The 15,529-nt window shown below is 52.4% G+C and overlaps 1 protein-coding gene across 1 annotated transcript in view; it reads right to left on the bottom strand.

The window, feature by feature from the left end:
* The window catches only part of PDLIM1 (PDZ and LIM domain 1), a 29,880-nt gene that overhangs the window by 3,127 nt on the left and 11,224 nt on the right, over window positions 1-15,529 (bottom strand). The window contains exons 3-5 of the mRNA XM_077351085.1: window positions 15,036-15,120; window positions 10,953-11,152; window positions 2,395-2,549 (exon numbers count right to left, since the gene is read on the bottom strand). Coding sequence (XP_077207200.1) covers window positions 2,395-2,549; window positions 10,953-11,152; window positions 15,036-15,120 — 440 coding nt within the window. The remainder of the gene's footprint in view (window positions 1-2,394; window positions 2,550-10,952; window positions 11,153-15,035; window positions 15,121-15,529) is intronic.

Raw genomic sequence — 15,529 nt, 5'->3', positions numbered from 1 at the left:
GTGCGGATTGGCTTATATGCCAGTATATACGGTACATCCAGCATTCCGGTTGGTGCCAGTTGCGAGGCAAGGTGGTTTGGAACAATTACGGTATGTTCTTTCTAATTTTGCCTCATATCATTCTGAAATACAATGTAAAGTGAAAATCAGGCCTAAAAAACACATTTACAGTCAGAAATAAGGCAACGTCCATTTCTGAATGTGAGGTCTCATTTACCTAACAGAGAAATGTTTTTTTCATGTAAAAAGTTTAAGCTTTCCTGGAGAAAATGGCCTGAGGGTGCTGCTTCTACCCTCCAGGGGCAGGTGGCAGGAATGAACGCCCACCTTCTGAAAAGGTAATTCTGGGCTTGAGTATTACGGAGAACTGTTGATTAAAACTCAGAATCCAAAAACAATTTCTACCTCTTGTTTTACCACAAAACCTTTTTCCATATCCCACTCCTTATTTTAGACCAGTGGTCCCCAACCTTTTTGAGGCTGGGGACCGGCAGGGCAACTGCCCACCAGCACATGCCATGCATGCGCGGCCGGGCCACTCATGTGCACATGTGCCATGCGCGGCCGAAATCGTGCATGCACGGCACTTTCACGCATGCGTGATTTCGGCCGCTCATGGTGCATGCCGTGCATGCGCGGCCCTGATTCCCTCTCCCCCCCCCTCCCGCAGTAAGAAGCTTCCCGGGCCGCAAGCCCAGCGCCGGGCCACGGCCCGTGGGTTGGGGACCACTGTTTTAGACTACAAAGCTGGAAGACTTGGGCAAACACACATTTTATCCTGAGAGCAGAATGCAGCCTACAGCCATTTCCCTCAGCAGGAGGGCCAAATGCGGTGATCCTTCAAGCTCACCAGGAGGACCAGCCTCCATTCTGTAGTGCCGGGAAGGACCACCTCCCAGTTGGAGGACCAGGGCGCCTTTCTCCCCACCATGGGAAATAGGGCTGGGAGACCACATTGTGGGTAGCAGAATTTTTAATGGTGGTTTTTTAAGCCAGAACCAAGATGTTTTAAATCAGCCTATTTGAACCTGTTTTAGCTTATAATATTAGACTCTTTTACCCTGTGGCTGTATTTGCCTTTTATTGTTTAAGGTTGTTGTTGTTGTTGTTAAACTAGCTTCAAAGCCCATTGTAAGAAGAACTGGTCCCCTACAGCAGTGGTCCCCAACCCCCAGTTCGGGGACTGGTACCGGTCCGTACATCAGTTGGTACTGAGCCACGGCTCCTCCTCGTCCTCCTCCCCGGCTGCTGCCTCGGGGGCTGCCCTGCCACTCTGCCGCCGGCTCACTTTTGGTGCTTTCCAGCAGCCGCCATGGCTGGGGCTCCCCCTCGGCATGGCACTGAGCAGCTGCTGTTGGCAGTGGCCCCCAGTGGGCGGCGGGAACTCAGGGGTGCCGGCGGAAAAGCAAGCGGAGCAGGGGCTCAGGTGGTGGCAGCAATGTCCCTCGGCAAAAGACTCCCCCAGACCCCGGTGATAAAAAGGTTGGGGACCGCTGCCCTACAGCACTCTTAACTGGCATGACAAAAGAGAAGCGAGGACTGGCTCATCTAGTCTCATCTAGTTTGGTCCACATGCTTTTTAAGTCCAGTCCAGACCAGCAGATCAGAAAAAGGGAATGGAAACCCTTAACCCCTCCTTGATCAACCGGGCCCTTCACTGTGGCCTCTGGGCTTAGAAAATCATCCAGTCATGTGGAGTTTGACTGCTACCTCTTCAGGACGCTGCTGGAGAGATCTTGTACCCTGCCTTGTAATGAAGAAATGGGAGGGGGTAAAGTCCAAGGGGTGTGAAGCCACTGGGAATACCCGAACGAGAGAGATGGAGAGACACAGGGGGTGACATTAATTTGAGGAACAATTCTGCTGCTCAGCTGCTGTGGTCTTCAGGATGGGAACGAGGTGAAGGTGAGGGATCGCTCACTATTCTAGAACAAATTCTGTTGTGGATGAAGAAATTAAGAATTTGTCCACAAAGACAATGTCACCATTGTCTTTGTGGACAAATTCTTAATTTCTTCATCCACAACAGAATTTGTTCTAGAATAGTGAGCGATCCCTCACCTTCACCTCGTCACCATCAGTCTATTTTGCTAGCAAGAGACATGCCACATCACGGCCGGATTCTCTCGCCACGTCCCAACTTGTTAGCCAAAACTACCCACAATTCTGTTTCCCAGCTAGGATGGAGCAGTTGTTAATCAACTGAAGGCCCTCTCTGCCTCCTCCACATCCAAGTCAGCTCTTGTCAAAGAAACGGCTTATGCATCCCCAAGACCAGGGGTAGTCGAACTGCGGCCCTCCACATGTCCATGGACTACAATTCCCATGAGCCCCTGCCAGCATTCCCCCTTGGCTTCATTTCCTGTGCAATGTGTGCCCCCCCCCCATTTTTACCTTTTTCTCCAGTTTCTAGAATTTCTTGTAAAACCAGGAATGAAGTGGATTGTCGGGGCGGCTCATGAGACTCTTGATTCTCCTGCAGCATCTTGTAAACCTCAGAGTCCTTGTCGATTACTAAGTTATTAGGAGGCTGGTGAAGTGAGTCCAAACTAAGGGAAAACGTAACGCACACACTGTTAGCATTTACGACTCCAAAAAGAAAGATGCTTGTCAAAGAACGCAGACAGAGACGGACTGTATTCGCCGGAACAAGCTGCAGTGAAATGTCCAACACAGCAAAAATCAGCCAGTGATTCATAACAGCAGGTTCTTGGGCTTTTCTTGTTTCGAAGGATGCCTCAGCTCCAATTGCAGATGAAAACATAAATTAATTCACCCGACCTCCCTGAACGACGCCTGGTAAGATGCGCTCCCAGTCAAAGTGCAACACAAACCCTCCTTCAGGGTGAGTGCCCTATCCAGAGCTGTGCTCCTGTAATCGGAAGGGCAAAAGCAGTCTATAGCCTTGCCCGATCTTGTCCAATCTCCAAAGCTAAGCAGGGCCTTACTTCGCTGGGGGGCTGCCTAGGGAGGTTCTGCAGAGCACAGCAACCTCTGCTGCTCACTTGTGACTTGACAGCACATATGCACAGAGTGCTCAGGAGTATATTAAAATTCTGTCTTGGGAACAAATTTAAAAGAGAAGGAGAAATGAGTGACTTCAGCGCTCTCTCATACTTAAGAGGAAAGGCTGCACATTCAAATTTGATGTTGAAAAATCTAGTTTGGGGAAGAATGGAATGTCCCATAGCATCTTCTGGAACATGGTCGCTGCTCTGGATACACAGAAGTGGATTAGGTTTCCTTAACAGCTTGCGGCCTTTCACAAATTCCCCGACACACAGTTGGACCGTCAAGTACTGTAGCTGCTGAACTAAACAGAGGGAAGCATGTCGAAGGTGCCCCCATAACCCCCTTGGAGTCGTCCTCACATGGCAGAGACACATGTCATTTGCCGCTTGGGTGCTCCTTTAGCCAGGTGAGCAAGCCGGGAGGCTAACATGGGCCCCTCCATGACCCAGGAATGGAATGTGAGGCCGCACAAAGGCCCTCACAAATGAATCCCCCGGCCCTGCCCATGAACCTTGGCGTTTGATCTCCTCGAAGGGTCACAATGGGCACCATTTGATAGCTCTGTAGGAAAGAAGCATTGGTGCTGGAGCTAACATGCATTGGTGTGGTGCCTGCTGTGAGAACCCATCCGCATGCATTGGTCAGCCCCTGACAACCCAAGGCAGAACTAGGGCTTTCTTTATACGTGGGAAATCCAGCTGTTCCAAAAGCTGAGGGCTGACTGGAGCAGGATACTGGGATCATATTTCTCCAGTACATCTTCCCCTGGCTCCCAGTGTTTTAAAGCCCCAAACCAGAAAGCCTGCACACAAGAAGACCCTGTCTCTTCCAGGAGCTGGATTCCGGAGGGTATTCAGCAATGTTGGTCTAAAGCAGCACAACAAGGTCTGAGTCCAGCAGGGGCCCCTTTAAGACCAACCGAGCTTCATTCAAGGTCTAAGTGTTCATGTGCAGGCACACTTGCAGGCACACAACAGCATATGCCTTGAGTAAAGCCCGGTTGGTCTCAGAAGGGGCCCCTGCTGCACGCAAGACTTTTTTCTTCCAGAAACTGCTGTTGTTAAAATTGGTTCAAATTTAAAACTGAGAAATGAGAGGAAGGGGAGAAGGGGGGGGGCTTATATATCCCACAGCACATCAATTCTATATTATTCAAATTAGGATAAAATATGTAAAAACTATAAGAATGATTGTTTTTAGTGCAGTGCCTTATTTGCATAAACATGGATTAATTTAGCTAAACCACGTTATTTTAGAGCCCTTCCATTCTGGATTTTCATTTAGATACTAAACTTATGCCACCAATAACACATCATGGGTTTTGCATTTTCTAAAAATGTGAGGTCATGTCTTACAATGTCTTTTATAGAACCAATTGTACTTCAATCACCTTTCACTTGCAGATAATCCCACCGTGTGTATTGTGGGTTCTCCTTTGTCTATTCCACTTCTCCCTTTTCTTCAGCTTTGTGCTTTATTTTGTTCAGTCAGAGCAGCCTTCTTCAGGTTTCGAGAAACCCCAGGAAAAGGGGCGATTGTGCAGAATACAGTTAGGAAGCATGGTGCCAGGATCAGTGCCATGAATCTTTATATTAGCCTGAGCCTCTCCATGTTTGCTTAGCCTTACTTTTACCTTTCGCTTTTGGGTCTCTGTGTAACCTCGACCCATTATATTTAGCTGTCTGCCTGAAATCGAAACTTGTCTGCTGTTCCCTGCTATCATGATTTGCTGTGAACTATTTGTCTTTTGAACCGGCCGGCAAGGCCTGCTCTTTGTAACAAAAACAGTTATCTTGTCAGTGGGCACCGGGCTGCCCAAGGACGTGTGAGAAGTAACACTCCCTGGTTTATTGCACCTGGTGCTCCTTCCCCCCTCCCTTGGGAACCTTCAAGTTTTGGGTGGGAGAATTCTCTTGAAAAGGGTCTGCAAATGTATTAACGGCAGATTTGACTTCGCCAGTTTAGGTGACTGAAGTAACTCATCAATAAAAACTTTCTTTTCATAGAAGTTCGTTGTGAGTTCTTACAGCACTTGACACATGGCTGCATCGGCCTCCAGTAACACTGCAGTAAACAGCAGCGCCTTAGAGACAAACAAGAGTGCCAGGGTGTCCTCTTCTGAGAGTCAAGCCTCCCTTCATCTGACCACAGGAGTGTTGTGTCCTGAAATCTGGCGCGCCCCGCCTTTACCTGGGTAGCCCAGGCCAGCCCAATCTCAGATCCCAGACGCTAATCTGAATCGGCCCCGGCTAGCATTTGGAAGGGTGACCTCCAGGGAAGGCCAGGGCTGTGACACGGAGGCAGGCATGGCAAACAACTTCCAAACCCCTCTCTCCTGGCTGTTCCACACACAGGCCATTTTTGCCGGCACATATTCTTGCCCTGCTGATTCCATGACCTGTGTTCTGTCTGTATTGCCCACGGTTCATTTATCCTATGCATGTTGTATTATTCCTGCTTTTTAATTTCTGCCTCGCTAGCTGTGCTTCACCGAAGAGCAGGGGCAGCTGGGAAATGGGAACAATGTTATTTTAATTTTGTAACTCTTTCAGGCCAGACTGGCCATGGATTCTGGGGGGGGGGGGGAGGAGGGGTTGGGAGCATCATCTGGGCATGGAATGGCAGAAAGTGAAGAGGAACTAAAGAGCCTGTTGATGCGGGTGAAGGAGGAGAGTGCAAAAGTTGGCTTGAAGCTCAACATCAAGAAAACAAAGATCATGACATCTGACCCTCTCAATTCCTGGAAAATAGATGGGGAAGAAATGGAGATAGTGACAGATTTTATTTCCCTGGGCTCCAAGATCACTGCAGATGGGGACTGCAGCAAAGAAATTAAAAGACGCTTGCTCCTGGGAAGGAAAGCTATGGCAAATCTAGACAGCTTCCTAAAAAGCAGAGACATCACCCTGCCAACAAAAGTGCGTTTAGTCAAGGCTATGGTCTTCCCAGTTGCAATGTATGGCTGCGAAAGTTGGACCATAAGGAAGGCCGAGCGTCAAAGAATTGAGGCTTTTGAACTCTGGTGCTGGAGAAGACTCTTGCGAGTCCCGTGGACTGCAAGGCGAACAAACCGGTCAGTCCTAGAGGAGATCAGCCCTGACTGCTCTTTAGAAGGCCAGATCCTGAAGATGAAACTCAAATACTTTGGCCACCTCATGAGAAGGAAGGACTCCCTGGAGAAGAGCCTCATGCTGGGAGCAATTGAGGGCAGAAGAAGAAGGGGACGACAGAGAATGAGGTGGCTGGATGGAGTCACAGAAGCAGTCGGTGCAAACTTAAATGGACTCCGGGGAATGGTAGAGGACAGGAAGGCCTGGATAACATAACAACAAATCTGGGCATGGACCTGAGGCCACTGTGGTGGGCAGGTAGTTGTAGATTTCCTGCATTATGCAGGGGGTTGGACTAGATGACCCTAGAGGTCCCTTCTATGAATAGCTTACACCCTCAAACTCTTGTTGGTTTCCTACTGCACTTTAACTGTTTCACAATAGTTTCTAGTGATTTATACAACATGAAAATACTAGGGCTAAGGTGAATACAAGCTTCCTTTGCTCAACTGTCAGTCATTTTCCTTCAGGACAGAATTCATTTTGCAGTGATTCATGTCCTAGTAACTTTCGAGTTTGGTTACTGTACTGTCATTTGGGTGTTTGCCCATGAAGACCATCTGAAAACTCCCTTGGTTCAAAACATGGCAGACTTCATTGTTTATCATCTGGCATGTGTGTAGTACAGTGGATAGAAAAGTTTCAAATATCAGCACAAAGACTAAGGACACAATAAACACCTCATCCACCAACTCTTGCCTGTTGGTCAGTATTAAGTCCAGTATGGCTGAACCTCTTGTGGGTTCATCTGCCATTTGATAAATGAAATTGTCAGCCGGGCAGGTCAGAAAGTTATCAGTCTGTTATTCCACTAACAGGATACTCTTCAGCTTTGAAGATCATTGAAAAAGGCAAGTCCGAAATGGGGAATTACCCATCCTTACCTGGCCACCGTGTCACTTTGTTTACGACGCATACACCTGGGCATGTTCGTCTGGTCCCTATGCTGTCCTTGGCCATTATGCTACTTGTTAACTATGCACAGATTGGGATATGCTTGTCCGACTGTTATGCTGTCTGTTTACAATGTATTCATTTGAACAGGAGACTTTTTGTACAATAGTAACACAGAGGGTTTTGTATACAATCAATGTTGTCTTTGTACTGAGATTTGGAAATTGCCTATTGGAATGGAGGGAACGACCACTGGATTACTGTAATTCTCACAGTGTTTTTTTCCTTGTTGTTTGCAACTGTCCACCTCTGTGACCTCTTTTTGTTTATTAATGACTACTAGCCGTAAAACCCGTTACACATAGGGATGCAACGCGAACTAATGGGCCCCCCCGGGGCCGCCACCCCCCCTGTGGGCACCCATGCTGCCCTACCTGCTGTTCCCCGATGCAAGCTGGGCTCCCTCTGTCTTGGCGGAAGGAGGGCCGGCAGGGCTCTCCGCCTCTCTGCCACCCTCGCCAGCAGCGAGCCCCACCCTAGGCAGCAGGCTGGGCCCACACGTCATGCCCATGTACACCGCTGCTATGGGACCGTGTGCTCCAGCAGTGGCAGCTCGGGCACACAGCGCAATGCGCAGGCAAGGCGCAGAAGAGGCGGCAGTCTGGTCCCGGCCATAGCCTCTGTCGGTGGTGCTGCCACCTTCATGGGGCTGCCTCCTCCAGCGCCGCCACCTCGGCAGCACTGCCACTGCGCAGAGGGCTCGACAGGCGGCTGCAGGTGTGTCGCCCTCCGTGGCCAGTGTGTGCGTGGGCTCAAAGGCGGGCAAAGCTGCACACGGCTAGGTGGTGGGGGCCAGCGCTCCGGACGACCGGATTGGCCCATACTGCAGGCAGACCCAGACAGGGCCCGCCCTGGAGCCTGTTTCTCTTTTATTAATAGAGCCAATGGTTAAGATGCGCATAGGCCAGGAGATCCGAGGACTGCCTGGCAGCCAGGCAAGAGACTTCTGGAGGTGGTTTGCCCTTTCCTGCCTCCGGGTCATGATCCTTGTGTCCCTTGGAGGTCTCCCATCCAATTACTAGCCAGGGTCAACCTGAGTTAGCTTCCAAGGCCTGAGAAGGTCTAGCATGCCTGGGCTATCCACATCAGGGCTAAGAACTGATGAGAACTCACCAAGTATTTCCATAACACTTACAGATATCCCTTCATTTCCAGTTTGTTTCTGGGCACGGTGCAGTGCTGGTTTTGACCCATTAACACCCCCCAGGAGGTCTTGCCTGCTTTCGTGTATAAACCTGTGTACCAGTTAAGGTCTTCAGAAACCTTTCTCTGGGTGCCCCCGTTAGACAGAAAGCCGCGAGAAAGGGGGGCTTTGAGCCAACGATGCCCTGAGTGACTTCATGCTGGTGGAAGAGAGCGTCTGCTTTGCATGCACAAGCCAGTGCTGGTTACCGCGAGCACCTGAGTGCTTTATCATTCACGACAAAAAGAGAAAAGAAGCTCCAAAGGGAGTGGCATCCTGCATCAAGGGCTAGTCCCACCCCCTGGAATGCCCCCCATCCCCTCCCCCAGGCAAGTGGCCATCCACTGGGTCTTCAAAGGAGCCCTGTTAGGCTCTCCACTAGGGTTGTGGGCCACATCGTCCAAATTGGCCGCTCCAGGCCACCGCAGCCAGCGCCTCACCAAGGGGGGAGGGGAGAGGGTGCGCAGCCTCACACCCTCCCTCCCCCTCCGTGGTGAGGCGCTGGCTGCAGTGGTCCAGAGTGGCCGATTCAGACAACGCGGCCCACAACCCTACACCTTCAATGGCCACAAAGCATCTGTGGGTCTGAATGCCGCCCCATGACCCTGCACTAAACAGCAAGGTCATCCCAGGGACAAGGAAGGAACAAATTCCGCCCCCTAAAATCAAAACGGGAGAGCCCAGCATGCCTGATGCCACACCCCGTACCTCCCAGGGGCTGGAAGCCAAAAGCGTTGCATCGGACGTGGCCTCCCCATGGCTCAGCCTGCAGTGCTGCTCCTGCCGCCCACCGGCCGAGGCTCCTGGCCACAAGCAAGTGCAGGGCAGTGAGAAACAGGCCACGGCTCGGGGGAAAGCCACTCACAGGCTTCAGGCCCCGTTACCTGGGGAGCGTGGGACTAACGGAAGAGATCTGCCCCTGCAAGGAGTCCAGGATGTTCCTCTGCGAGTAGAGCTGCAAAGGAGAGTTGAACTGTACGTGCTGCACTTTGATTCCCGAGACGTCCACCTCCACAGGGCTGTTGGGACAGATCTGAGCCACTTCCTTGAGCTGTTCTATGCTCACTCTGGCCGGGGCCGGGGCGGACGAGGTGCTGTGCCTCCTTTGCAGGGGGGAGGCGGACGGCTGGAGAGGGTTATAGACCGTCGCAAAGGGGGCCTTGAATCCGCCAGGGGGGGGCAGCAGGCTGCTCAAGCGGAGCAGACAAAGGAGGGGCAGGGAAGTGGGTGGAGATTTGGAGTGGAGGAAGAAAGGAAGACGTTAATAAGCACTAAGAGAAAAAGGAATTTCTCAGGGCCAAACAAGACAGAAAGAGGGAAGGGCGTGGATCTACGGAGTTCTGATCCTTAGGTCATCGCATCCTGCTGCTTTTAAGGATTTCCGCCCCCCCCCCTCCCCAGCCTGACTCCGGCAGTGACAGTGACGTCATCTGAAATAAAAGTGCTGAAGGTAATGGAGAGGATTTAGCTCCCCTCCCTTACATGCTGTTTCTATTGGGGGGGGGGGGGGAGATGACTCAGATATAGGAAGCTCAGAAGAAGCTCAGTAGTCCATCAAGTCCTGCAAACTGCCTCTCGCCATGGCCGACCAGTTCCTCTGGAGGGCATAGGTCACACATGTTGGCTCCTGGGCACTGCTGTTCACAGGTTGACTGCCTCTGAACAGGGAGGTTCCCTTTGGCCACTGACAGTCCTCCTCCTTGAGATCTGCCCATGCCTGCCAGCCCCCCCCCCCCATTTAGATATCTCAATAATGTCCAGCCGGCCCAGATTTAAACAGCAACAACTTGGTCACACTGCAGGCAGGAGGCCCTCAGAATGCAGAAGGCCAGAGGGACATGGGATCCGATTCTCAGGAGTGAATGAGATGGCTGATTTCACCAAGTTCATCTATTCGTCTGGAAGCAGAAAGCTCCAAAGGGACCTTCTATCAGGGCCGGGGCAGGACCGGCAGTGAGACCAAAAGGGCAGACTTTGGTCTCTGCGCACCATAAAGCGCTAAGTGGAAAACTCAGCCAGGTCGGCATAGGGGACCTCAGCAGGGGTCGGGAACCAATGCTCGCTTCTGCCATTCCTAAAATCCTTGAGGAGCCCCCCTCAAGTAGCTCTTTCCGAAGGATGAGATTGGGTCACTTCAGGTGCAAAAGCCTCGGCCTATGGCACGGATGCCACAGTCTGCAGACTTCTTTCTTCTGCCAGCAAACTGTCAGGGACGGCAGAGAACCAAGTTGCCCCGTGGGTTTAGTTTTTGACAAAAAAGACCGACCCCCCAAATCCCCAAAGCGCTCTGTAGGGGCGGCACACGTGCTGCGAGGGACAGACCCGTTTCCCCTGAAAGCAGAGCCCAAACTCATGAAGTCTCAACAATAAAAGCCGGAGGCACCTGAGGGGGGGGGCTGGCGGCTGAGCCCCCATGCTGAAGGCACGCTGAAAGTGGACACGCTGCTGGCGAGCAAAAAAAGGGACAATCATTAGTGGAACTGGGTCTTCTGTGAGATCCACGCCCGGTCTCAGGCACAGACCAGCTGTGCAACCAACCTGCAAGAAAAAAGGGGTTTTCCACAGACAAGGTGACACACAGCGCTGGCCGCTTCGGGCCCCCTAATGACATGGACGTGCGCAAGACTGGCTCCTGCCCCCTGCGCTGGCCTCCGAAACAGCGGGAGCCCCACGGGGGACCTCAAGGCACTTACTTCTTGGCAGGCTCCTGCTGGGCACCCAAGGATGACTTTGCCTCCACAGCACTGTTGAAAGTGTTTATGTTCTCGGAGGAGTACAGGCCGGCTGGGCTGTTGTACTGAGAGGTGATGACTTTGGGCGAGGTGCCGGAAGCAGTGGCGGCAGTGAAAGGCATGGCGCTCCGGTTATGCGCGCTTCCTATGTGCTTTATTTCCTGTGTGCAAGGGAGCAGAGGCATCAGACATGCTGGGGGCAAGCAGAATGCAACCGACTGGCCAGAGAATAGGCCAAGTCAACCTGTGGGGGTTTTGGTGGGGAGGGGGGAGTGCAGGCAGGGGGACAAAGTCCAGGGTGAAGCCATTTTAAATGGACTTTGAGACAAATCCAGAACAGCGGAGGGCCTGAGGAAGCTGGATTTCTTTTAGCCCTGAACCTTCCACCACACACAGGTGCGCGCCTTTTGAAGTAAGATGCACCTCCCTTGCCTATCTATGAAGTGCTCCAGCCACTCTCCCCCCCCCCCCCCAATACATCCATGCAGGTTTCTTCTGCTGCTGTGAGAAAAACATTCCTGCCCTGTACAAGTTGGCACAGAGCGGTGGCAGGCTGAGCCAGCCGAAGAAGCAACAATTCAGGGAAACGGCTCATGAATCTCCAGCGGGGGCCCAGGGACAGACTGTTCTCAGTCTCTCTGTCGGGATGCCTTCTTGCAAACCATCCGGCCTTTTCTGAAAACTTCATCCCGATTAAGGGGCAGCCAGCAGGCATCCTTCCTACCGAAAGCCAGGCCAATGAAAGCAGGGCTGGACCACTCAAAGGAATGGCTTCAATAACCAACTGGGGCACAAAAGGACGCCTCAAAAGGGCTACGGTGTGGGCAGCCTTACAGGGGACTATTTCCCCCACAGGCCAAGCAGGTCTTCCTGCAAGGGGAAGCCCTCCTCTTTTTCTGGAGGGGGGGGGGGGAGTTCTCGGCACTCTGAAACCCATCAAGCTTCCAGGTAGGATGTCAAACCAGCCCGAGCCGCTTCCTGCTTCCTCCCTTGGAGTGCTCAGCCATGAGAGCCCAGAGCCCCACCCAGTTGCCTGAGCAGCCCTGCCTCCCCCCCCCCCCAGCTCACCCCAGGTCACCCCACCCCCAGCCACTTCCTGGAGCCCTGGGCCCCCTCCCATTTCCATGGGAACCCATCTACAAAGCAGCCAGGGTGACCTCAGCCCCAGAGAATGTGACACGCAGGCTCTGGCTGCTGGGCAAGGCCCAGGAAAGTCAACACAGCCCTGACGTCAGCCTGGCAAGTAAACCTCTGGCTGGGAGGGAGGAGGGGAAGGCGCTCGCCCTGCCCTCCCTCCCTCCCTCCCTCCCCCCCTCCACCGCCCAGGCCCTGGCCTTGCCAACAGGGAGGGCACACACCACAGAGGCCCCCCTGCAGAGGACTCAACAGCTGGCCCAAAGGGAGGCACGGCAGGCCAGGCGCATCAGCACAGCGGAGGCTCTCAGGAGGTGGAAGCGGTGCACATCACAGCGTGGGGCGGCCCAACAGCACAGCCACAGGCAAACTGCAGTGCAAGGATGTTCCTGAAAACCAGGAGCCACGTGCTGCGAGCTGGTGGGAGTCAGGAGGCCCTCAGGGCACCTGGCAGTGACCTTGTGCCACGGCAAGTGAAGCAGCCCAAGGGGTGTTTGGGGCAACGGCAGAGCTTTGCCTCAGCCCATCCTCCAAGAAAGCCCCCCCCCCCAGCCCTCTCGCTTTCAAAGGCCAAAGCCACACTAGCAGTCTAACCTTGCCAAAACGCCTACATCCAAAGGTCAGCGAGTGGATTTCCCTCTTCCAGCCTGCCTTCGCGGGCCAAAGGGTCAAGGAAAATTCGTTTGACCCCCTGTGCAGATCTCACCTTTACTGTTGGGGGTGTCAGACCCAAATCTTCCCTGAACTCTATGTGGGAATGAATGGGGACAATCACTCCTTTTCACTGGGCATGCCTGTCACGTCCCCTCTGGATGGGGGTCTTGAACTCTCAGTGGCGCTCTGGTTCTTACACTCCAAAGGCCGGTCCATTTCTCCATCTAAGCTCGGGGTGGTCAAACTGCGGCCCTCCAGAGGCCCATGGACTACAATTCCCCGGAGCCCCTGCCAGCCAATGCTGGAGGGCCACAGTTTGACCACCCCTGAATCCTTCTAAGAGTCACTCCAGCTGGCTGCTGCCTCGTTCCTCTTGGGGCAACAAACTCCTGCAGTTAATTTGTGTGTTGTGCTTTGAGAGCAAACGAGGCACACTGGAGAGGAACCCTTTTCAGAGCAGCGATCTTTTCTGAAGCTAAAACTAGCAAATCTAACATGGCAGCCTCCCCGTCACACTTTAAGCCTAACCCAAATGCCCGGGATGAAGATGGGCCTGCCACTACGGCACAGCTTGAACAAAACAGCCCGCCAGGAAGGCCCGACCTCACTTGGGCAGTTGCCGCTCAGTCTGCAGAGAGATCTCCCCACTTTCGACTATATTCTAAAAGCCACTCCCTGTTTCCCAAAATACACACCACTGGTAGCAGCAGCTGAAGGGTCATCCCTAAAATATCTCCCCAAAGTATGCAAAACAGACAGTCGGCAGTGCTAAGAAATTATTCACATTCTCCCTATCAAGATAGCCTGAAAGGACATGTAATCATTTCTGTTCTCTGCATGGAGCTCACACACACACACACACACACACACACACACACACACACACACACACACACACATCAAGCACAGACATGTGCTGAATTTAACACAACTGGAGGAGGAATGCAAACAGCCAAAGCTCCCAACCTCCTCAGTCATTTCCTTCCTCTGATGGCAACAGAGCAGAAACCCAAAGAAAAGACCTTGGACCTTTGGTCCACGCCTCTCCAACATGACTCACATTATCTAAAGGGCCTGACCATTCTCGGGTGGCTCAGCTAGACGGCTAAACTACAGAGCAGAAGACTGTGAGTCCTTCCTGGCTCCTGACCAGCTGTTCCCCCATCCACACAAGCAGCACCTGAGCTGAAGTCAGATGTCTACGGACTACAGTTCCCATGAACCCCTGCCCTGGAGGGTGCCATGGTCCTCACCAACACTTTCCCTGGCACCCACCAAATGTTTCAGCAGGAGGGCGGGGCTATGTGGGGTCTTTGCCAGGCAAGGATTCTTACGGGCCTCTGTAGATTCAAATTTAAAACCATTGCTGTGGCAGCAGCTAGTACCACAGTACCAGGATCTTCCCTGGGTGACTGAGATCCCTGCAGGATCAGGCCTTTGCTTCATTTATCATATATATGCCATGTCTGTTGCGTGGCCAGGAGACCTGAGGGTTGGCTGGAAGCCAGGCAAGAGCTGTTTGGCGGTGGTTGGCCACTGCCTGCCTCCGTGTCATGACCCCCTTGGAGGGCTCCCATCCAAATGCTAACCCAGGCTGACTCTGCTTAACTTTGGGTATCAGACCACTGTGAGTCCATCTAGTCCAGCCTCCTGTCTCACAAATGGCCAGCCAGTTCCTCTGGAGGGCCAGCAAAAAGGCAGAGAGGCCAAGGCCTTCCTAAGAACCTCGGAAGAGCCCTATTGGGTCAGACAAGTGGTCCTTCCAGTCCACGGAGTGGTCAACCAGTTCCTCTGGACAGCCAATAACGGGGCACAGAAGCGGAGGCTTTCCCCTAATGTTGCCTCCTGGCACTGGGATTCAGAGGTTTACTGCCTCTTTAGTCAGCCAGTGACAGACCACTTCCCCACAAATCTCTCTGATGGTTAAAGCCATCTATGCTCATGGGCTGTCCCTACGTCCTCTGGCAGTGCATTCCTCTTAGGGCAGGCCCATCAGAAAATAAAAATGGGCAAGAATCTACTTCAGATTCACCAGCTAAAGTATGGAACAGGTGCTGCTGAATCAGCTTCTTCTGTTGCAGAAGACAATTTAAGGACCTAGCAAATCCCCACTTGACCGGCTCCTCAGTTTCATTCCAGCCCTCTGGCCAAGGGTCTCCCATCAACCACAAGCTGCAATCCCAAACTCTGCTACCTCCGGACTGCCCAGGGCAAAGGCTCGCAAGAAGGAACCGAGTATAAGTCTTGATAACTTACCTGTTGCTGGGAAGCCAAGTTCATCTTGTAAGGATTGGTTTTCCCTTCTTCGGTAACCAAGGGAGACCAGATTTTTGATTCAGTTCTGCAAAATGAAATATCGGGTGGGTGAACTCTACTATTCTTCAGATTTGCTATAAGATGTAACAGTTTTAATAAACGTAATATTTGCTCTGAGAGAATCCATTCTACGAATGGAATGACAGCAGGCCAAATCCAGTTTTTAGCCCATTCCTATCCAGGGTTGGATCCAGGCAAATGTTTCCATATTTCCCTGCAGAAGAGCCTAATGCTGGGAGCGATCGAGGGCAAAAGAAGAAGGGGATGACAGAGAATGAGGTGGCTGGATGGAGTCACTGAAGCAGTCGGTGCAAACTTAAATGGACTCTGGGGAACGATAGAGGACAAGGAAGGCCTGGAGGATCCTTGTCCATGGGGTCGCGATGGGTCGGACACGACTTTGCACCTAACAACAGCAATGTTCCCATGGGGGC

Source organism: Paroedura picta, chromosome 8, assembly GCF_049243985.1.
Source record: "Paroedura picta isolate Pp20150507F chromosome 8, Ppicta_v3.0, whole genome shotgun sequence".
NCBI lineage: Eukaryota > Metazoa > Chordata > Lepidosauria > Squamata > Gekkonidae > Paroedura > Paroedura picta.
This window is presented reverse-complemented; position numbering and strand designations above follow the sequence as displayed.